General features: G+C 38.3%; 1 protein-coding gene and 1 long non-coding RNA gene across 10 annotated transcripts in view; both read left to right on the forward strand.

Annotated features, from left to right (window-relative positions):
- The first annotated feature begins 61 nt into the window (after positions 1-61).
- Positions 62-11,490, forward strand: LOC121109324. Its single transcript, XR_005848691.2, has 2 exons — positions 62-8,226; positions 11,222-11,490. It is a non-coding gene; the product is annotated as an uncharacterized LOC121109324 (long non-coding RNA).
- A 2,383-nt stretch (positions 11,491-13,873) lies between these two features.
- Positions 13,874-24,453, forward strand: part of ATF7IP (activating transcription factor 7 interacting protein) — a 109,747-nt gene continuing 99,167 nt past the window's right edge. For 5 of the 9 annotated variants that reach the window (XM_040696356.2, XM_025148445.3, XM_046938700.1 and 2 more), the window contains exon 1: positions 13,907-14,358. Coding sequence is in view for 3 of the 9 variants with exons in the window: in XM_040696352.2 (XP_040552286.1) it covers positions 23,260-23,306 (47 nt within the window). In the remaining 6 variants the exon portion in view is untranslated. Of the gene's footprint in view, positions 23,307-24,453 lie in introns of all 9 variants that reach the window. The other 4 variants (XM_040696352.2, XM_046938722.1, XM_040696326.2 and 1 more) reach the window with 2 other exon arrangements.

Consider the following 24,453-nt stretch of genomic DNA (forward strand, 5'->3'; position numbering starts at 1 on the left):
CAGAGACGCCTCGTGCCCGGTGCCTCCGTTGCTAAGCAACACCGCTTACCTCACGCGCGTTGCCCTGGTAACGGCTCCCGGCGGGCAGGCCGCCATGGCAGCGCCTCACGCGGAGCCGTCGGGTCCGCCCCGCACCTCCTCACCTCGCGGGTGGCGGCGGTGAGCTCGGGCTTTCTTGCCGTCTGTCTTTGGGCAGCACAGGCAGCGCTCCCGGCGCGTTCAGGGGAGGCTGTGCTGAAACGGTTCGTGAGCTTCACCGCTGTCATAGTTCAGCTAACAGGTAGAGATAGTTTACTTCCGCACGTACCATATTTAGGTGGGAACAGTTCTCTCTCAGGTTGCCCGAGGTACCTCAAGAGCGCATACACGTGTGTGTGGCCTGGAGACAAGTGATTGTACAGGGATCCTCCTGAAAGGGAGATGAGCCCCAAAACGTTTGGCTGCTTAATTCTAGGGAAACACTCTTATCACTAAGGATGAACTAACAAATAAGCAAGGAAAACAAATCCATGGTGCTGTTCCATAGTGGAAAAAGAACGGTAGAGTTGAATACCAGAACTCCTCCAGCTACTGAAATATTTTTGAGCACCTGGAAGATGACAGTTAAAAGGCAGACGGAGCAAGGTAACTAAAAACATTGCACAGCAGAAGAAAATTATTCATCCAAGCAAAACTTGAAACAAGCAAACCTTCTGCCCCTTAGTAACAGGTAGGTGGCTTTCCTGGGCAAGGAGCAGCAAGTCTTTTTGATTATTATTGTATAGCAGTTCCAGTTCTTACCATTGCAATGGGAATAAGATAAAATTTCATGGGTTTTCTGATGTTGCTCTGGTGCCTTTGCTGTGGATTACAGGTTTGCCACGTGGTAGGTATTTTCACTATTGGATGACAAAAAAGAGTGAGAGAAAGTGAACCTGTTCTTTTCATAATTGATTAGAGAAACCTTTGACAGTTTCATGTTTCAGAGAGAAGTGAAAACCACAAACAAACTGGGAAAGAGTAAAGCAAAAGTGATACCAGAGGAGCTTTAACACTTAAAGTTAGGTAAACTGAGACAGGAACAGCACTTCCCCCATTGCCTCATTTGGGAAGTATATGATCTGTATGTTACCATAAGACTTGTAAGTGAGGCAGAACTACAAGGAGAGTTGAGAGAAATCATGCCTAAAAATTTCAGTAAATTGAAAGGAGTTTACTTTTCACCTGTTTAGTGTCCTACCTTTAGTACTTTGTCCCTAATAGTGAGATGTCTGACAAGATTCCAGTGCAATTTCAAAGTACAATTTTGTGAGTCAAGTTTTGAGGAAATGTGATAGTGGGGGGGAGGTCCCTAACAACAAAGAAGAGAGACTTGGTTGCATATTTTAAGTTTATAATACAAAGAGTTGGAATAAAGACATTTACAAGGATATGGAATAAAAAAAAGGAGGAAAAGCAGAAGGCAGGAGAACATAGGATCCCTGCAGAGGAACAGAAGAGAAGCATTTGAGACTGGACAGAATGCAAACTATTTAGAAAAATGAAAGTGTGTTGTAGTCTGGAAGAAAAAGACTAAAAAACAATGTGGCAAAAAGATATGGTTAAAGATGCTTAAAGAGATTCATTCTTTAAAAATGTATCAAATATTCTAGTGATATTTTGGACAGTTATTTGTGTTGTTGGCCCCATCTGTTTTTAATAATGAACGATCCAAATGTGAAATACTTCCCTATCTGTTATTCATGTACAAAAAGTAGTATTTCACTAGCTGACAGCAATACACTGAAAATTATGTACTCTTCTTGATTACTCTCCATCATTTTTGAAAAGTCATGGCTGTCAGGTGACACCCCCAGTGTCTGGAAAAGGGGAAACATCACTCATGTTTTTAAGAAAGTGAGAAAAGAAGACGTGAGGAACTGCAGGCCAGTGAGCATCACCTCCATGCCTGCGAAGATCATGTAGCAGATCTTGCTCAAAGCTATGTTAAGGCACATGCGTGACAAGGAGGTTATCTGTGGGAATACAAGACTTATTCAAGACAGCCATCATGGCTTCACCAAAGGCAGATCATGCCTGACCAATCTGGTGGCCTTCTACAGTAGACTGACAGCATCAGTGGACAAAGGAAGGGAAACTGATGTTGTCTACCTGGACTTCTGCAAGGCCATCAACATGGTCCCTCACCACATCCTTATCTCTAAATTAATGAGAAATGGATTTGAAGGGTGGACTGTTCATTGGATAAAGAATTAGTTGAATAGTCATAGCCAGAGAGTTGTTATCAAAAGCTTTATGTCCAGATGATGGCCAGTGATGAGTGGAGTCCACCAGGAGTCCATCTTGAGATCACTGCTTTTTAACATCTTATCGATGACATGAGCAGTGGAATTGAGTGCATCCTCAGCAAGTTTGCAGAGGACACCAAGCTGAGTGGTGCAGTTGATACAACAGAAGAAAGGGATGCTGTCCAAAGAGACCTGGACAAGCTTGAGAAGCGAGCACACAGTAACCTAATTAGATTCAACAATGCCAAGTGCAAGGTGTTGCATTTGGGTCAGGGCAATCCCAGGTGTGTTTCCAGACTGGGAGAAGAACTCACTGAGAGCTGCTAATGTGAAAATGCAAAATAAAGCATCAATGTGTTCAAAGATGTTACAACCATTTAGAATATTCTGTTGAATGACAGCAAAATGTCTTTGTCATACTGACAGATTTTCTGCATGGTCTGTTTTTCCTGCACCAAGAGGGGCATTTTTGCAAAAGAAAGAACTTCCTTAGAAACCTGTCCCTACTCTCTCCCTGTGAAGAAATGTAATATAATGAAATATATATATTTTTTCAGAATTCTTATTGTTCACTTCTTTTTGAAATAAATGAGGCACATTTGAAAATATATATATTTTAATATTTCAGTATCGTGACTTAGACTGTGAACTGCATCAGGAAAATATTTAAATGTCAGCTTGTAATACAACAAAATAACACAATAGAAAGTGTAGTAGAAGGAACTAACATTTCACCATTTTTATCAGAAAGAAAAGAATAAAGGAAAATACATGAATTATTACAACATAGGAACTTTAGGCTCTTTTTGGGTTGAGGAAGGAGAGGGGGAAGGTATTGTTTAAATTTTTGTTTTTATTTCATGCTACCTAAATTTATTTTAACTGGCAATAAATTAAACGAATGCTCCCCAAGTCAAGTCTGTTTTACTTCTGACAGTAACTGGTAAACAATTTCACTGTCTTTATCATGACCGACAAGCTTTCTCATGCAATTTTCTCCCCCTGTCCTATTGAGAAGGTGGAGAGAGGGGCTGAGTGTGTGGCTGGCTGCTGGCCAAGGCGAACCCATCACAATATGGTAGATAGGGCAGTGAGGTACTGGAGTCCAGGACTAAGATTTATTAAGTACTTTCACAACAGCTCACTATTTACAATTTTGTTTTGATTTTAATATTATATGCTTTTTGAAATTATGGAAAATGTAAATTATTATATATATATTTCAGATTGGTTATAGCAAATAAAACAAGTGCTTATACCCATTTCTGGAGACTATGTTCTTGCCACAGCCTTGATTCAGGATTCAAGTGTTATTTTTGTAAATAAAATCTTAAGGTACTTTTTTTAAGGTATTTTTGCAAAACATTAGAATAGAAGTAATATGAAATGATTTCAGCTTTACTTCTGTCCAGTGTATTTCTGATGAATGGAAACTAGGAATCTAGTTTTAATCTAGTCTAACCATGGAAGGACTAAATCCAGTCTGCATTCTATGGTAACCCAGTTGCACAAGGAGAAGCCTGATGAACAGTTCCGAATACTTGTTCTTACCAGCCCATGATATTTCATTCCCAAGCAATAAACTGTACAGTTGTATAACAGATAGGTTTCATAGGTATTGTCAGGAAAATGGTATTTTTTTGACATATAGTTGAAATAATGAAGTCTATCTTCTGAACAATGGAACTGATTGTGATAAAAGAAAAACAAGCTTTGGTAACACTTGATTCAGGGCTTACAAGCCATGCAGACCCTGAATATAGATAGCACTTAGGGATTTTTAGTTTTAGTTTTAGCACAGCTAAGGAATGAACACATGCAAAAGATTGTTGGAAGAGATATTAGAGAATGAAGAAGTGGGAAGAGAGAAAGGAAGGCACTTTGCATCTGTGACAGAGGGCAAATACAATAAGGGATGGAGTAAATGGATGGATAGAAAAAATAAATGCCTGGAAGCTCTACTTTCAGCACTGCTATCTGTTGTTATCTACTGTTCCCTTTTAGTTTTCACCCTTCATCCATCTGCTCTTCACAGCCTTACAGCCTACAGACATTACAGGTAATGTCTGGAAGGAACAGATGCACCTCACATAAAATAGGGAATGGATAAGTGATTTCTAATCACTCTATGATAGGGAATGTCTCAGTGAGAAGGTTCTGCTACACTGGTATAGAATTGTATACACTGGAAGTATCAAATTGTCTCTATCTGTATTTATCATCCCATTAGACAAACTCTTAGAAATTCCTATCAGTGGCTCCTTCATTCAGATTTTGAGAACCATGCCTTCCCTGGTGAAAAGGGCGGAAGAGGTAAACTAAGCTTCCTTCTCTTCCTCCTCTTCCTCTCTCCCTTCCTTTTTCTTCTCTCTTCCTTCCTGCCTGCCTTCTTTGAAGAATATATATGTGTATATACTATGATCTGTAGCACTCAAGCAAGCAAGCAAGCAAACAAACAAAAAGGCATCCTTTCTCTCTTCCTCATGTATACCAACATCTGGAGAAAATCTGTATGAAATTATTCCACTAGGTCATGGAAGTTAATTATATCATCGTGTAAGACCATGGCATCTAGCAATGGATTGTGACTGAATTCTGCATTCGTTAATTACTTCGATTTTCATGTGTTTTGGTAGTTACATGCCACACTATTATACAAACAGCTCAATATTTTCTTAGCTATGTTTATACAAGAGATGAGATATTGATCTTAGAATCATATAACATCCCAAGTTCGAAGGTACCCATGAGGACTGAGTCCATCTCCTGACTCCATACAGAACCACTCAAAATTCAAGCTTCTCCTGTGTAACTAGTGATATGACTAGAGAAAATGAGCTCTAGTTCTGCCAGGGGAGGTTCAGTGTGGATATTAGGAAAAATTTCCTCTCCAAGAGTGGCAAGGCACTGGAACCTGTTGCCCAGGGAGGTGATTGAGTTACCACCCTGAAAGTGTTCAAGAAATGTTTAGATGTTGTACCAAAGGACATGTTTTAGTGGGGAAATGGTAGTGGTAAGTGGACGGTTGGACTTGATGACCTTGGAGGCCTTTTCCAACCTTATATGAAACTAAATTTCTGATAGCATTCTCCAAATACTTGAACTCCAGCAAACTTGGTGCCATAGCCACTTCCTTAGGGAGCCTGTTCCAGTACCCAGCTATTATCTCAGTGTAGAACACTTTCCTAACACCCAACCTGAACTTCCCTTGACGCTGCTCCATGCCATTCCCTCAGGCCCTGTCTCTGTTACCACAGAGCACTGCTCAGCACTGTCCTTCCACTCCCTTCCCCATGTGAGGAGCCACCATGAGGCCTCTGCTCAGCCTCCTCTTCTCTGGACTGAACAAACCAAGGGACCTTAGCTACTTCTCATACATCTTGCCCTCTGTCCCTTCACTGTGTCTGTAGCCCTCCTTTGGATGCTTCCTAATAGTTTTATGTCCTTAGACTGCGATGTCCCAGACTGCACACAGTGCTTGAGGAAAGGCTGCATCAGTGCAGAGCGGTCAATTCCTTCCCTCATCTGGCTAGCGATGCTGTGCCTGATTCACCCCAGAGAATGGATGGTTCTGTTGGCTGCCAAGACACACTACTGACATATTCAACTTGTCATCAATCAGAATCTCTAGATCCCTTTCCACTGGACTGCTCTCCAGCCTCTCATCCTCCAGGGTTGCCCTGTCCCACATGCAGAATTGAGCACTTGATCTTGTTTGACTTCATGTGGTTGATGATCATCCAGCCTTCTAATTTGTCAAGATCTCTCTGCAAGGCCTCTCAACTCTTCTGGGAGTCAAGAGTCAAGAGTTTGTTCCAGTTTAGCATCTCCTGCATACTTACATAGTATACTTTCAAGATCTATACCCAAGTTATTTGTGGAAACATTAAAGAGCCCTGAAATTGAGCCCTGTGGAACCCCACTAGTGACTGGCCACCATCTTAATGTAACCCCACTTTGAGCCTGATCCACCAGACAATGGTTCAACTATTGCATTATGTCTTTGTCTAGCTGTATGCTGTACGTTTTGTCCAAAAAGATACTGTGAGACACAGTACTGAAACCTTCGCTGAAATCCAAAAGATTTCATCAAATGGCTTCCCTCAGTCAACTAGATGGTTAATCTGTCATAAAAAGAGATTAAGTTCATTAAACACTACTTTCCCATTGTGAACCTGTGTTGGCTGTGGCCAATGAGTGCATTGTCTTTTGGGTGTTTTCCAGTAACTCCTCCAATAATCAAGTCTGCAGTTTTGCCAGGCACCGAATTGAGGCTGACAGGCCTGTAATTACCAACGTCTTCTTTCTCACCCTTCTTGAAAATTGAGATGTTTGCCAATTTCCAATCAACTGGGAGCTTCTCAGATTCCCAAGACCATTGAAAAATAATTGAGTGAGGTCTCACAGTGGCATAAGGTAGCACTTAGTGCACCTAGGATAAATCCCATCAGGCCCCTTAGATTTCTTTGTGTCCACAAGATATAGGAGGAAGTCATGAGAAAGTACTCAGAACTGGGCAAATAAAACCAAGCGACAACTTCAGTTGGAAAATCTTTAAGAGCAAGAGAATGTCTTGAAATTCAAATTTATTCACAGTGACTTCTAGCAAAAATAATAGCCACACAAATTTTTGTTTACAAAGCCTTCAGCTCATTAGAAGGCTGATCATCCTAATATGTTTAAGACAAAAGAAAAAGGAGGAAAAAAGGAGAGACCTTTCAAAATACAACTGAGAAGACCATGAGATATTCCAGAGTCCATGTTATTATGTAAATAATCTCTTCTTGGAAAAGTTCACTGTGGCTAAGCCCAAGTTTCAAATTTCAAGTTTCAAGTCAACCTTTTCAAGTTGTTAACTAAACTACACCACATCTGATTCTTCACTGGCAATTTCCTGCAGGTTCACATAATTTACTGAGAAATTTATATGTCTGTTACCATTCAGATTTGTTAAACTGTAAGTCTTCCACATTCTGGAAAAATCTAAATGAAGTATTACACTGGGGGGAAAAAAATGCCAAGGTTACAGCTGAGACAAATAAACTGAGATAAGTAAATATTCACCCTGAGGATAAGCCTTCTTAAATGGCGCCAACGTTTTTCTCTTGAAAGTATTTGTTTATAAACATCAGAAAAGGTCAAATATTTGTTGTTCATTTGCACTCAGACAATAACATCACTACAATAAATAAATAAATAAATAAATAAATAAATAAATAATTCACCCCAGAATTTCAGGTCATTTGTGTAGTTCATTTACTAAAGACATCTTGTATGTATTACATTCCATAGTGGTGTTCAGATACATTTCTTCCAACAGGCCAAAACATGTTCTTCAGAGAACCCACAGGAGGAAACATCAGACATATTCTTTAAATTCCTTCACTTGTTTCAAAAAATGCATTAAAAATATTGGATAAAGGTTAATAAGACATACTGATAAAACTATATGTAATTTGGAAGTAAAGCACATTTCATCCAAAAAGAACTATGGAAGTTAAAACTGAGTGTTAATTTCTCAATTTCTGCTGTGATGACAATGCTACAACTGCTTTACATTTTTAGGGAGAAGAAGGGCTCTTCCACAATAAGCTACTTCCAGAGCCATTATCCCCAAAGGAATGAATAGACAACTGTATTCAGAAAGAGACATTGTTAATAAACTTGAGGGAAAGCAAACAGTTCTGCTGCCATTACATGAATACTTCCAGTGATTCAAAATAAGCTGCAAGAAAAAAAAAAAAGCCAAGAGAGTTTTTACAACTTTAAGATTCTCCAATATGTCAAGTACTGTTTTTACAACTGGATTTTATAACTTTCTCATATCAAACAGTTATTTGGACAATAGGAGAAAATCTCTTCTTTCCAGGAAACAGAATTCTGATCGTTGCTCAGAATTGCTTAAATTTTTAGACTTTGGAAAAGGATCTTTGTTTAGTAGACTCCAATTGTCCATCAGGTAACATGTTGTTAAAATTACTTATTTTTTCAAAATCTGATAGACTCATTAGCTATACATTAAGCATAACAATAAACAATGCAGATGATACTTGTGTATATCTCAAAGCATATTCAAAACTAGTTTAATGAGCTATGAAAACATGTTTTTGTCACTGCTTTTTCATCATTGAGCTCTGCACTTGTGACTGAACTATATCAATTCATATGGTACAAAATACAACTTTCTGAATAACATAAATGAAGTTAGTTGTAGTTGGATGTGGTGCTCAGGGATGTGATTGAGTGGAGGGTTGTTAGTTAGGGTAGTATGGTTAGGTCATGGTTGGACTCAATGATCTTTAAGATCTCTTCCAACCTGTGTGATTCTATGATTCTATGTCGGCCAGTGATATCAGAGGGTGATGTTGGTGATATGGCAGCAGAGGGGCAGTCTGACAAAATGGCATCTGATTTGGAAGAGCATATGAAACAAAGGTATGTTGTTGAATTCCTCTTATGAGGAAAAAATTGCATCCACAATGATTGTCACACTGACATTCATCAACACGTGCTGAGCATTTATGGATGTTGGTACAGTGAGGGGATGGGTGGTGTAATGCAACAGTGGCAACAGCAACAGCAGGTCACCTCCACTGATGCAGGTTGTTATTAGCATGGCATGCAGACTCTTGTTCATCGCTGATGAAAATGCACAGCTAATGGTGGTGACTGTTGGAAAAGAGTGTTTTGTAGCTGAGAATTTGCTCCATCAAATAGTGCTATTGTGCTCTTTGTATCTGTTGGAGTATTCATGTAAATAAATAGGAGGCTTTACATTCAGAGCAACTTACATACATTTTACAAAAGATACATCACTGGAAGGCAGTTAACCTACAGTGAAAAGTAACCTAAGTGAAAATACCTTTAGTAGTTTCACTGAATTATAGGAAAAAAACATCCAGTATTTTAGTTACATTTATCATTTTTGTGCTTATTATATGTTGTCAAATTTATGATTTAAAAAATTGAGGAAATGTCTCATAGATTTATTCCTGTTCACTGTGATTTAAGGTTCTGTATTAAAAAAGAAATTTTAAAAGTGCATACATTAAAAATGTATGTTTTAATAATCTTCTGGTTTTCCTCATAGAAAGATATCATGCAATTCCTTCTTGAGTGAAGTTTTAAGCCTTCCTAGTGAAATTCTTGTAGTCCCAGGTCATTAAACTAGAAATTATTTTACATTTTAAAATACAAATTACAAATTATTTTCTCATATTTCTGTTAGATAAATTACTTTCTGACATTACAGTGTTTCCTTTGCATTGCACAGGGCCTGTATGTAGCTAGAGAAATCGAAATCATTCTATCCTATTTGGTAATTACTATGCAAAATATACTTATTAATATAGTCAGGTACAAAGAAAAGCTAACGTAATTTCCAGTCTCAACAGTCATCTATTTAGTAAGGTGACCTCTTACAATAATATATTTTCAAGCAACGATTTACAAGTAAAATATACAAATTAAACTACTTTTTGCTTTTCTGTATTGCTAACCATTTCTTACAATCATATTTTTTCACTAATTTTCTATATTTGATGAGTTCATTTTCATACTGACAGCTATAACTCTTTTGTGCACTGCTTTCTTTTTTTCATCATTCTCATTTGTGACTAAGCAATATCTCCATTAGCAATTATTAAATCCTATAGAAAGAGGTTATCTTTGGGACATATTCAACTTGCTAAGTCTCATTTTTATAATTCACCATCCATTGGTGAGTTAAGAACATGAAGAAGCAATCCAGTTGCACAGAATATATTCATTTTCTTATTTTTACAAAGTGCATTGTGATCCATTTTATTTTTTATCTGCAACATCACGATGTCAACAAGTTAGCAGGTTCAGGAAAACGAAGTACATGGACATAAACTTTTTTGTGTTCTTACAATTTTAGTAACTTAGGAATTTAATTCCAATGTAGCATTTGCCTTACATGTCACTCCTGCAGCGACAAAATGAATTTTGCAAATAGAGAAAAGTTGCTGAAGAAAGGTTTTCTCAACCACTTTTTATTTTAACTTTCTTGCACAGAGGCTGAGCAAAATAAACTGATAACATTGGTCTTCTGAATTTATGACCAGTCTGTCTTCAGTGAGAGCAGTTGACAGAAATCTGGACTTTCCCTTTCTCAAATTGCTCGTCTGGTTATTTAAATAATGTCATTGCTCTTCGCATTTGTTAACCCACTGTGCTTATACCATTACCTAGGATGCCATAGCAAGGTACTTCCTTACGATAATGGCTACCTTAATACAACTTTGACGGATTTTGGTTTGTTCGTTAATGGTTTTGGTTTGTTTGGTTTGGTTTGGTTTTTTTTTTGTTTTAAGCTAAAGAATGTTGCTTGGAAAAGAGGAGGAAAAAAAGAACACTGACATTAAATCAAATGATCAGGAGCATTCTTTTGTATTCTTTTATATTTCTGTAGAACTATTCTGAAGCAATAATAAACTAAACTACGATTTTCACAAACTAAAAGAAGAATGGAAATAAGTATTTCCCTTTAAAAATAATTTTAATGCTGACTTTCTGTTAAACTATTGTCTTTGGTAATCAACAATAAGTAGTTCAGAAAAAAAAATTAACTAATTTTGTTTGTCTTTCTGTAACTGTTATGAGCAAACAAACTTACGATATTCTGCTTATGTCATTATCATGAAGCTTTAGTGAAAAGATCACATTCTGTCTTTGCAAAAAAAGAATACATACTAGACACATTTGTAGACAATTCTATATAAAATATTGAATGCATTTGTTTCCTGTTACTTTTCAAGTAAATGTTTTATTTATTAAGAAATGACTTTTTAAAAACATCTTCTAAATAGTATTTGAAATATTTAGGACTAATTCCTAATAGCCATTGGTATAATAGGTCTTGTAGAAAATTTCCCGTGTGCTTAGCCGTGAAATTTCAATTGCATCTTTTATGTTTCTGTATTTCATTACAGAACTGGCTCTCCAAACTTCCTTGAGATTTCTGTTTCTGTACTCATGAATGAAGTATAAACTTTTCAGAATTTGAGAACAGTAGAATGTTATAAGAATTCTAAACACACAGCTTGTCAGCAGTCTAGACACAGGGGATAATCACAGTCAGCAGCACTCTCTTTTCTATTACTAGTCAACTGCTTCCCTCAGTTGCTGATTAAACTATATCCTATCACCACATGGAGACACATATGATGCCTGATAAATAAAATATTTTAAGGCACTGAGATTTTCAGTATTATCTTTTCCTCTGAGATCCAAGAAAGATTTTTATAACTGTTCATTTCATGGTGCCTTTCTACATTTCCTATTTATTTGTGAGAAATGAATAAATAAAGCTAGTTCATACCTAACCGTATACTTAATAAACAGTACATTCTTGAGAGTGACAAAACTTCCTCCCTCATTCTAAAAAGGAATGCACCATAGTCACTGAAACTCTGCTGTTCTAAGGGCTTCCAAACTGGACTGGAATACCACCAGTAGTTATCTGGGGACATTACTATAATAATACTCAGTCTTCTGAAAACATGCATCTTTTAGCCTCATTCCTTCATTCCAGAGCTTTCACTCCTGTCTGACTCTTGGAGGATGTATGCGCATGGTTACTGATAAAGTGCTCACCAGCAGTGAAATTTCAAGTTAAACAAAAGGCACTGTTGGTAACCGCCCACTTCTGGCGCTTTCTAGCCTTTTCTTTCTGGAATGCTTTTCCTCTGACTGTATGCAAAAGCATATAAGACCCAAGAAAAATCCAGTTCTCTTTTTTTTTCAAGACAAAACATTCCAGTTTTCCACTACAGCTCCATAAAACTAATTGCAAGAGTTTACTGTTTCAGGTGCCTGCCACCCTTTTTTAGAAATTGCTGTACCATTAGCAGAGATAGCAGAGTAAAATGTACACACTTCAGTGGTTCAAGTTCCTGGGCTATGGCACCTGCTTAAAGCACTATTGCAGATGCGTTTACAGAAGTTTATGGGCACATGCATACATTTTGTTCTTCCATCTTGGTAAGGTAAATGCAAGCACTTAGCTGGGAGGTCAGGCAAACCATGGGAAACAACAGCATCTTAAAACACTACCACTCAATCTGTCAAACACATCTGACAGAACTTGTGTAATGGCTGTGCCGTAAGTACTGTCTCATGACTTACAGGAACACAGAGCCCAATTAGTCATGTTGTTTTGTATGTGACTGACAAAAACTCACTTCATATTGATTCCAGGTAGATATTTTGAAACTTTCCAAGTGGGGAGATACATGTAATGGAAACATTAATCTTCCCTTGGAAAAGAGTGGGCACTGTTTGTATTAAATCAAAGTGAACACGGAACTCTGTTCAAGTACTGCTTATACTAAAGAAGAACATCTTAGCCATTTATGTTATCTGATTAAACAAGGACAATTGTTCCCCTTGGAAAACAAGCAATGGAAGAACTGTTGAGCTTGTTCTTAGGTGACCATATGAGAATAAAAAGAGTAAGGGGACAATTCCCCAAACGACCACCAAGGGTTACATAAGACCCCTAGCCAATGCAATGAAAGCATAGATGGCCAGGAAAGCCAAAAGGGGCCATACTGTTACGACTGCTTAGCCTTGTGAATATGTAGGTAGTAGATGTTTCTTCTGTATTAAATAGGCAGAATACTTGAGAATTTAAGGTAAAAATATGGTGAAGAAACTTGCATTATTGTGCTTGGCAGTCATTTCTGCCTTTAGCTACAGCACAAAATGTGCCAAGTCACGGCTCAGGTAAAAGCACCTTCCAAGCCTTCCTTCCCTCCCGTCCACAGCCCTCAGCTAGAAAGTGTGGGCAGGTGGGAAATGGCCACTGACACTTTTGACCCACGCATTACCTCAGATATTGTGTGCCTTAGACCTATTCAAAGCACAGCCAACAGCACTGTTTGGTTTCTTGGCACGCTGGAAACACAAAGTTAGTTACACACACGAAAGAAAGAGAGAAAGAGAGAAAGAGAGAAAGAGAGAAAGAGAGAAAGAGAGAAAGAGAGAAAGAGCCAACAGCCTCTATCATTTGTTCAGGTGCTGCCTGTCATAGAGAAAGATTGAAGTTGTTCTCACAGCACTCACAACACAGCAGCTGGAGAAGAGGAGCAGTAGGGAGCACACAGTGACCAAGTATACAGAGCTGATAATGCGGGTTATTTTCAGAGTTGCCCAGCAAGCTCCTGGGAAGACTTCCGAGGTGCCAAAGAACCTCCAGCACTGTACAGCCCATAGCTGCCGGGGCAGGAAGCCAAGAGAAGGATAAGGGAGGGAGAGGGCAGGAGGAGAAGGGAGAAGATGGGGAGGGAAAAAAGGGAGGAAAGGTGAGCGCTGAGCCCGTTGCCCTCAGCTTCACCACACCGCCCCCTAGCGGCAACGGCTGCGGGGCGCCCCTCGTTCCAGAGCGCGACCGCGAATAACCGTCTGCCACTACCCAGGGGGCGGAGCCACGCGCTCATTTAAATATATCGGAGGCTCATTTGCATGCTGCGAGGATGACCAGCCCCGGGATTGGCCGGCTCCGGGGCAGCCCCGCTGCCGGCCAGGGAAGGGGGCGGGGCCAACCGAGAGAGGGGAGGGGACACGAGAGCGATTTGCATAACGGCCCGGCGCGTGCGAGGGGAGGAGGCGGTGCTGGTGCCGGGAGCGGGTTCCGATTTTGAATCTACGGCGGGCAGCGCGGAGGAGGCGGGAGCGGCGGCTGCCGGGCGCTGAGGCAAGAGCTGCGCGGGCGTAGCGACTCAGGTACTGCGGGACCCCGGAGGGCGGCGTTCGGGATTCCGCGGCTGCCGGGCAGCGGCAGCGGTCTATGTGGAACGCTGCCCTGCGCGGCGGCGGTGGCGGCGGCAGTGCGCATGCTCCGGGGCTGCAGCTTTGCACACGCGCCGCGCGCGCACACACACAGTAGCGCAGCTACGCACATACTGCATGGGAGCACGTGACTCGGCTCCAGTGCAGGCGGCGGCGCGCATGCGCGTTGCTGTTTTTGCCCAGAGGTGGCAGCAGGTGGGGAGCGTGGCGTGGGGACGCGCGTTCCTCACTCTCTCACGCGTGGAGCACCCCCTACGGCGGCGGCTGCAGCTCACAGGTAGGTGTGGTGTGGCACAGGGGGCACGTGGGCGCTGTGCCGGGTCCTGGAGGTGCAGGGTGCCCCACAGCACCCGGCGGGTGTCTGTGTGACCGTCGAATGCTGAGGTGAGGTGTGGGCGCTGTGGCACGCTGGCACCACATGGCTGTGAGGGTGGGACGGCGGCACTCTGCGCCTCGAGCGCACCACTGGGTGCTGTGCGGGGTTGGGAGCGGCTGCCTGTGTGGTGCTGCCTGCTGCTCGTGGGTTTTCTCCAAAGCATGGTGAGCGCTAAGGCTGAGCGCTGCGTTGTATGGGTTGTGGGGACAGTAAGGAGAAAAAGGCTTGTTATTTTTGCGCAGTAGCGTGCTGGTGGGACTTCAGGTGGAAGATCCTGACGCGGACAGGTTTGTGTGCTGAGCGGGAGGAAGGAAAGGCCCGGTTGCGCCTCAGGAAGCTGTTGGCGTGTGAGGCTGTCACAGAGGCCTGTGTCAAACATAATGGGATGCATCAGTCGGTGTTCCTGTAGAAAATGAGCGTGTGTGCTTGTAATGTTCCTTAAGTAACCAAAATATTGAAACCAAATTGATGGTTGAGTGCTGCATTCTAATTTTGATGTGGCATTAGGGCCTGACAGAGGTGTAGCGTTCTCGATCTCTTAAACTTTGACAGATATTCAGTGGAAATATCTACATGGCAATGTTCTGTTTCGTCACAGTGATGCTGTAATAGGTCTAGGTGTTGTAATGACAGTGGGACCATTATCGTGAGTAGGGTTCTTGGGTGGAAAAATTGAGTGGAATTGTTGGGGGAAGAGATGAGGTGGGAACTGCCCAGCTCAAATGTTTTTGGCAACAAGCATTGAGATTAAAATGGCAGCCCTTGTGCAATCACGGACAAATAACACTTTGTCCGTCTGGCTGTCTTACTGAACAAGGTTTCTACATAGCAGAGCTTAATAGCACACTCTTGTTTGGTGAATATCCCAGGCTGTTCAAGTAAATATAATATTGTTATAAAAAAAACTCATTGGGATTTGCGTCTGTAAGATCAGAATACTGTACAAGCATGCTGTTTGGCTTTCACTTGAAAGTTTGAATATATTTTAGAACATTATCTGGTGTACTTCTTTTTTTCTAGTTACGCTTATTACCGTTACTAATATTATATAAGTCCTTAAAAACATGGAAAGCGTGCTTTTAGTGTCTGACTAAGTCTGAAATTAAAACATTCAAAGATGAACTTTCTACACAGGTGAGTTTATATGAACGTAAAAAATATGTATGATCTTCTGATTACTGTTTTCTGCAGTCCCATGGGAAAGTATGAAAGGGTATTACTTTGAACGTTAAGAATTCTTTGGGTGAATTAGGGGGAAATGCACAGAGAACACTACTCTTTGGTATGTGGTTATGGGTAGGTAGTTTCTCAGTTTTCAGACCACTGAACTAATAGTGGTTGTCAGAACTAGCATAAAATGAATTTCCTAATGCTTATGTGGGGACTTATACAATTCATGAATAATGGCAATTAATCCCACTATTTATTCCTTATATTTGCTGGTTTTGTTACTATTTTATGTACTTCATGAATACCAAATCAAGTTCTTATGTACATATAATGCAGAAAAAAATGTCAATGTTCACTTTGGATAGTAGTACATTTTTTTTATAATTAATAACTGAATAAATATAAACAGTAACACAAAATTTCCTATAATTGCTCATTGTGTGCTCTTTTCAAAGAATCTTGATCTTCATGTTCTCATTATTCTATTTCTAACTTAGTAGTCTTAGTAGAATGTAGTCTTACTACATTCTCAGAGTAAAAGCTTTCTTATCAGTTGCAACCTTGCCACCAAGTGTAGCAGTGCTAAACTGATGTTCTTGTGATAATGTGGCGCAGTTCTGTATTTTGCTGCATGAATTTGACAAGATTATCTTGGTTGTTGTATAGACTCAAAATTGATCATACTTAACAGAATTGATTCATAGTAGGATACAGTATTACATAGATCAATTAAAATAGTCATTATGATGCTGTTTTTGAGGGATCTGTTAAATCTCATTTCCCATCCATTACAAAATCTGTTTTCAATGAGATCCTAATCCCAGAAGACACGCATGCATTCCATGTTCTGTGTTTGCTGATGCCTCCTGCTTTAGTTTGCATTGGTATGCCCATTTCACACATGCAGAGGCTCAGCATCAGTTGTTGTATGATTTTTTTTTTTTTTTTCTATAGAAGGTCTTCTGATAATGCTTCCAGAATTTGGGATGCAAGGACAGGCAGCATGGTCTCATACAGGCAAATGCTTTACCCCTCAACCAGGGAAGGTGATCTTAGTAGCCAAGAACCTGAACAACATAAAAATAATTTTAAATATTCATTTTGCAGAATATTAAGCTAACAGTTAAATATATTAAACAACTTTTAAAATCTTGTTTTAGTAACTAATTTCTAATTTCTAATTAGAATTAAAAACTAAATGTGCTTGACTGATTTCTGGGAGAAGATGTTTTTTTCCATAATGCAAAACATGCTTTCAGGCTGAAAAGTAGATGATTAAACCATATGTTACATTTTCCTCCCAAAATAAGACACCATCAATTTCCCTAAATCTAGGTGTTTTTTTAATAGTAAAAATATTAATTAGGCATACCTGTGCTTACTGGCAGGAATTTTAACTGTGTCAGAAATCTCAGTTATTTATGGAATGTAGACAATAAAGCCAAAATATACCTGATTCACATGTTGTTCTTTGGTAGTTTGTGGGAATGTATTTTTGTTGTTTGAACTTCACTTAATATTTGTCTGCAGTGCACGCTAGTTACGTGTTTGTATTGTGAATTTATTTTGGAAATTACTTCAGTGATACAGATGTAAATTACAATTTTCCTAAGAAACATTTGATCAGAAAAATGAGTTGCAAATCATAAAATGATCAAGATTTATTATTTTATTTTTGTTTATCCAATATATTTTTATATAAATGTTTTCCTTTATAAATAGAGTGTTTCTTGGTTACAACTATGGCTGTGCTGTTGACTTCTCTATGTAATTTTACAGTGAGAGACTTACCCACATGGATGTAGCAGTTAAAAACTGATCAATACAAATGGCACTTTAACAGTGTACGCTTTTAAGTCAGGAATTTTATTTATTCTTATCTCACTATGTCCTGTAGTATATGGAAAAAAATGCTGTCCTGATTTCACTGAAGGAGCAATATTTGAAGCTGCAGTGACTTACCTCACTCTCTATCTGCTTTTCAGATAGAATGGTAGCTGTCATGTGGGATTTTTTTCCTTTCTTGGTTTTTTAAATCCTGATTTCTTTCTTTTCTGACAGCTCGTTAAGCACCATAGAGATTGCTTTAGAGGAAAATGTATCTCTGTGTGCAACTAGTTTGTGTTTAATTGGACAGTCCTGGGGTGTTTTATCTGAATAAACTTTAGAAGAGAATTGCGTAGTATCTCATATTTTAAATTCCTGCAGTTGTGTCTTGTTTTGGTTGTTACAGCCTGGTGGCTGATTCCAAAGGGGTAACTGTAGTATTTTAGTTTTGAGTTTTTCAGTCATGACTATTTTTGCCAACCTTAGAGTTTTGTGTACCTTTTCAAAGGCAAATTTTTTTGTAACATTCTGGACTCTTCATTTTCATTAGAGATTTTCATGTTGTGATAATAGTCTGTTTAGGTGTTTTGCTTTTCTTACTTGTTTATTTTCTCTCTCTCCATTTCTGTAGCAACGGGAGTCTGGAAATCCTTGACTTTGTATAGGATGTTTAAGCCTCAAGTTCATTTTGGTCTATAGATCAGAATCTAAAACTGAGTGTGATCAATTTCAGGGATATAAAGTCCTGATACAGAAACTGTATCTTCAGAGTACATTAATTTCTTTTAGATTGGTATGGATAGAACTAGACCAATGTATTCTATTTCTTTTCTGGGTACAAACCATGGTATTGAATCTAGTTTTGTTTTTACTTCAGTTGCATATTCTGGCTTTAGTTAATGTTAATTTCTGATTATTTAGTTCCTTTTGCGTACGTAGAGCAAAACTGTAACATCTATGGACAGTAGAATTGCAATTACGCTTGAGCTTTATGTGGCTTTTTTTGTTTTCATTTGAGGTTACATTAAATGCCGTTAAAAACCAGAATGTTAGTGAAAAATGAACGTTCCACAAAGTTTTTCAAAGTGCATAAGGAACGTCAAATGAGGTTGTTAAATGATACTTGTGATATGCCACTAACAAGAACAAAATGTTTAAACGTTTATTTTAAGTATAAAATAGCGGGCAGTATGACTGAATGTTTTTTGATTGTGTTACAGCCTCACAAAGTTTTATCAGAAACCTGCACACCTCTACTATGATAGCCCTATCTTATGTGATCGTTGTCTATCACTTGATGTGTTCTCAAAAAATTTTGAAAGACTTGTTTGTTTTCAGGAAATCTGACAGTAGTGAGTCTCAAAGACGATTCCTGAAAATGCTGTACAAATAGGCAGCTGGGGTTTGGAGACACTGTCATTCTCCCTGATGAGGAAAGAGACATGGAGAACCTGGCAGTACTGCATTGTTTTGGTGTGAGTGGTAGCTGGTCAGTCTGGACATAGGTATGTCAGTCAGTATGAGGCCATCACGTTAGTATACAACTTCAGGCTGCATAATACGTATCTTGCTTGCTGTGGTAAAGCACCAATGATAACCTGGGGTCACTGACAAAAAGTGACAAGGCTGTTCATAAATTTGCAGGAAACAGTTTTGTTGTTCCTAGCTCATCATCTAGTTTGGTACCACTGGCGTATACTTTTAAAATTGTCAGTGTATTTAACAGCAAGTTTGTCTCTCCCATTCCACATCTCTTTTTTCAGTGATGGTTCCCTGGTGTTGTAGCTGAAGGTGTATTAGTAGCCATGTAGTATTAAATACAAACAACAAAGGATCAGGTATTTAACATTCCATCATGTCACTCCAAAACAATTCGGAGTATTATTATGTGTTTGTATAAAAGCCCTTTATGTTCCTTTGTGATTTGTGAGTTACTTGAAAACAAATGAAAAATAACACAGTGGGTGGATTTAAGATGTTTGATTTTGGGTTGTGCATACTGTATATGAATAAAAACTGTATTTCTGAGTTATCAGCTCTTAGAAGACCATAATTTGATGTTTGTTCCTGGAAGAAATACATGAATTAGATGTCTGTCCACAGAATAATCTTTAAGTAGTTTCCTTATTAAGACACTTAGGTGATATAATGCAGTGTATTTGGAATGTGTAATCTACAGATTCTACATACAGAAAAAATATTTTTCTTTTCTAGATTCAATTTCTGGAAATGATGTTAATTTACACACTTAAGAGATACATGAACGCAAATACTTAATCTAGCTGTTAAAACAACCTGCATATTTGTAAGGCTTTGTCACTTTGTTCTGTCCTGTGCATGTCTGCAGTTTCACTGTGCTGTAAGGAAATGTTAAATTAAAAAAAAAAAAAAAAAAAAAAAAGAAGGACATCTGATGTGACAGAAAGGTCTTTCCATAATTGTCTCTAACCTGGACTTGTAGGAAGAGCTTTGACTTCCCTTGATTACAGTGTTCATTGTCTGATGCTCATTGTGGACTTTCCCCCAACTCCGTCATAGCTTAATTTTTATCTAACATAATTCTATCATAGCTTGTTTTTATCTAACAAGTTCTTGCTGTCCTATGTGTGAGTTGTTTGTTCAAGTTAGGTTAATGTCCCTAATAAGTATAGGAATAAAGCATGTTTTTTGTAAGTGATCTATTGAAACTTCCAATCAGATTCATACAAACAATTGTATTTGCTAATGAATTTTATCAAGAATTGTCTTGTATGCTTATTGTTAATAAACATACTACTCAAAAGAAGAGGGTAAGCAAGAACTGAGTATGTTTTGGTCACAGAACTGTGCATGATACACAATAGACTGATCTTTACATGTACAACTTCAGCAAAAGTAATGATTTATGCTTTGGTTACTTTTTACTGATGTTGCATTGTGAAGTGACTTAAAACCCTGTCTGAAAAAGAAAAAAAAATATTGAAAACTCTGCCTCCTCTTGATTCCTTAGGCTAGAAACCATAGTACATATAAAATCTGACCCTACTTCGTGACATTGTGGGGAGGATGAGGGGTCCACTCTTAGTACTTTAATGAGGAAACAATGCAGCTATTAGGGAAATTACAGGGTGTAGTTCTTTGAGTTTCTTGTTTGATGTTCATGAGAAGGTTGGAACAGAGAAGCTCTGGTTTTAAAATTTTAACATGTGACTAGAATCATTGAACTTTCTGAAATGTTACCACAGCGAGCTGGCTCCTCATCAAAAGAGGGCAGAGTTAAGGTTATTGGGAGTTTTTATTATGTGTGTAAGCAAAATCTTAACGTATGAGGTTAGTCAAGTTCAAAATCAAATTTAAATACTTTTAAAAATGCTTGATTTTACTTACTTCTGAATTTTGGAGAATCTATACAGATGCTAACCCAGAGAGCAATTAAAAAATTGCAGTGCCATACTAATATAGTAATTCGACATTAATACGGGTTCACTTTAATGGTTTCTGGACCAAAGTATTCACAGATTAGTTATTTAAATACCAATTCTGTGTTTAGTTAAACATCTGATTTTTATGTTGATATTTAGTTAACATTAAACTATTAACACAACTGTGCAGTTGAGTATATGGAAGTGAAGTCTGAGTATGTTCCCATGGTTTCTTAGCACTCGGATTTTTTTTGAGACTAGATGTCTGTATTAACACGTCATCCACTCTGCATTCCTGAAGCTTTGTGATTAGGTGATTTACCGCTGCAGTCAGTGTGTGATACTGTTTCTATTCTGTCTAGGTCAGTGGGAGTGATCTCTTTTTTTTTTTTTTAATCATTATTTTTATTTAAACCAAGTAGTTATGCCTATTCAAACCTATTTAACTTAAGAGTTTTCATCTACAGTAAGACCAAATGCTAGAGAGTGCAATATTGTACAAGCGCAGTTCTTGGGTTCCAGACGGAAACATTCCAGGTTTACATTGAACATGTAGGACTGCAGATCAGAATTCAGGTTTTGATTTAGTATTCTTGTAGGTGCAGTAAATACAGACTTCTCTTCCATTTAAAATATTGTCACTATAGAAATCAAAATGAATGCTTACTTACAGATGAAATAGCAAGTCTGAGTTTAAGGATGTTGCAAGCAACTGCAAATCCCTGTAAGCTTGAAGGCATTTTATATATGAAGGTTAAGCTTAAGTTTAAGCAACATGGAGTTATAAGTGGTTATTCAAAAACTTTTCTTTTGAATTAGTCACAAAGTTATTTTGATGTAGTTATACATCTTCGAAGAAAAGCTTCAGTATAGTGGGTAATTTTAAAGCATCTCACATATACTGAAATTCTCTACTCACAAATTTGCTTAAGAGACTTGTCTTTTGGGCATTTGAACTTCAATTGTGCTTTATTTAATGCTTTGACTGTAATAACTTCTGTAGTAGTTGATTACATGCATATGACTGTTCTTTCCCTTGTTTTGCAAACTGTGCTTTTTTTCTTTGTTCTTGTATTAGGCAAGTAGTGCATTTCAAGGTTTTAAATTTCCAATACTAGTGGTGATGAGTACACCAAACATCTCTGCTGGCATGAATAATCAGTCCTGAAATAACCGGCTACAACTGGTGACAGATACATGCAGTTACGTAAGCTTAGATATTTTCATAAAAGAATGGATGGAGGGCATGTTCTACTTCTTTGGTAAAGGTTAGGAATAATTCAGTGTTAATTTCTTTCAAAATAGCTCAGTCTGTTCTTGCAATTATTTTAAAATAGCTGTATTTGGCTTTTCTAGAAGGGTTACATGATGAAGCAAGGCAGATATGGCAATGCTTCCTCCAGATCTCATGCACTATTGCCTGGATGAGAGCAGATGATTGGTGCTAATGAACAGATCTTAATGGGGAACTTGTGTTATATTCTACTTATGTTAAAATCATGTGTTTGTCTAACACTCCCCTGCCCCTAATCCCTCCCTCACTTCATTGATCCTCCCTCCCCTGAGTTCCCAAATCAGTTACATCTTCAGGAGCAAACTTAAAAACCAAAACAACAGCAGCACTAACAAAATTACTGAAGAGATTCTAGATGTCTCTGGAAGAAGAAAGATAGATGTCTGTAGAAGTGGTGCAATATATTACGTAAGAATTAGGTATGTGAATTCTGGGCTTTACTGAAGTTCTTCAGTGTTCTTGATTTGTGGGTTTTGTTTTTCTTTTTTTTTTTTTTAAGCAGCTTCCTCATTTCTGTCTTCCTTTTTTTCCCCAAGTAAAACTGTTTTATTGATCAACTAATGTAAAGGTTTAGATATTTTTGTTTGTTTAAAAAAAAAAGAGAGAAAAATAAATTCAGGCTGCTCTTCAAAATTAATCCCTAATCCTTGTCAGTTCTAGCCATGATTTGGCTCTGTCTGTGGCTGTTAATGTGTGACATGGATTCTGAACTGCCTGGAGTAAGGGAGAATTTGGAGTATGTGATACAAATTCTGGATTGCAGACCTAGCAAGGCTGCGTCTTTTAACATCCAGCGGGTCTTCACTTATTTTTGTTTTCTTTTTGCAGCTACTCAGAACACCACTGGTAATGTTGCAGCCATGCATTAACCATTTTTTGCCTTCTAAGAAACCTTTTATCTGGCCCCTCTCTGCCTGTGCAGTTTGTTGCAGTGTAGCAAAGAGGGAGGTGCTCTGCTGCATAAAAGCTCTATCCACTGCTGAGTTGTCACTGAATGGCTGGTCTTGAGTGCACGTTGCAGCCATCTTAATCACATTTTCAGTGCAGCTGAGACAGTGCAGTTTCAAAATGGCTGACAAAGTGTTCATTGCAGCAGTCTAGCTTGATTGTATGCAAATGAGCAGAGCTGTTGGCATCACATGCTTCGGACCTTGGAGGTAAGCACCAGCTCTGCTTTGCTGAGAAGCAGTTCTATCATTGTGGCTGAACAAAACTTGGAATTTTAACCTATATAAAATGCTCTGAAGAACTGTAAATTTTTTTCTTGTCAGCAGGAGAGTGGTTGTCATGTTGTTGTTGTTGCTTTTACCCCTCTCACTGGATTAATTCATAGATCTATATCCTTTCTCAGTTACAGGGTAGATTGGGTGGGGCAGAAGAGGTCAAAGGTCATACTCGTATATCTTGCTTAACGAGTGATTTAATTGTGGTTCACTTCCTTACCAGGCCAGAAGAGCTCTTACTTCATGCAGCTAATTTTTCAAAGTCTAGCCTCATTTTAACTTACATAAAATAAACTCTTTATCAAGTGGGTAGATTTACATCTGCTATCGTATTTTCAGCAAGATAATTTTTTCCAATGTTAAATTAAATTTTCAAAACCAGCGTAAATATATTAGAATAGCAATAATGATGTAAATATTAACTATTTTGTATGTAGCAGTTAGTTATTACTCAAGAATAAGAGCAGTATAAATGCAAAACTGCTACAAATAATAACACGAAAGATTCAAAGTAAATTGTTCTTCTATTATATGAAATCTGAGTTTCAAAGTGCTAGTGGCTTTGTATGACTAAGGTATTTCCTGCATGTTACTCATTGAAGGTTGCCTGGGTGTCTGTCATGCTTGAAACTCAATTAAATCTAGTTGATAGGTGTTGGTGTCCAAGACCATGAAAACTGGATAAAAGCAGTGCTCAGATTGAAGGAGTAAGATAAAAAAGATACTTTTCCACTTTAGTAATTTATTTTCTTGTTTGCATCTGTCTAAATTACCTAATTAAGGTCTTTATGGGGTCTTAAGCTGGATGTTAGTTAATTTTAGAGTAATTAAATAGAAAGTTACTTGAAGTTCTCATGAGATATCTCAGAAGCAGCACAAGAGCTGAGTAACTCATCAGTATTTATGAGTAACTTCATAGTATTTTTCCTGATTGAAGGTGAACTTAATGCAAAGACTGTGAAAGTCCATATTAAATGCTTAGAAGTTTACTCCTTCAATATTTTTGCATGTTGATTCATGGTGGTTTTTTTTAAAACATGTTATGTTACAAAGTACTTTTTGTTAAATTAGTTTTGAAATA

Source organism: Gallus gallus, chromosome 1, assembly GCF_016699485.2.
Source record: "Gallus gallus isolate bGalGal1 chromosome 1, bGalGal1.mat.broiler.GRCg7b, whole genome shotgun sequence".
Classification (NCBI taxonomy): domain Eukaryota; kingdom Metazoa; phylum Chordata; class Aves; order Galliformes; family Phasianidae; genus Gallus; species Gallus gallus.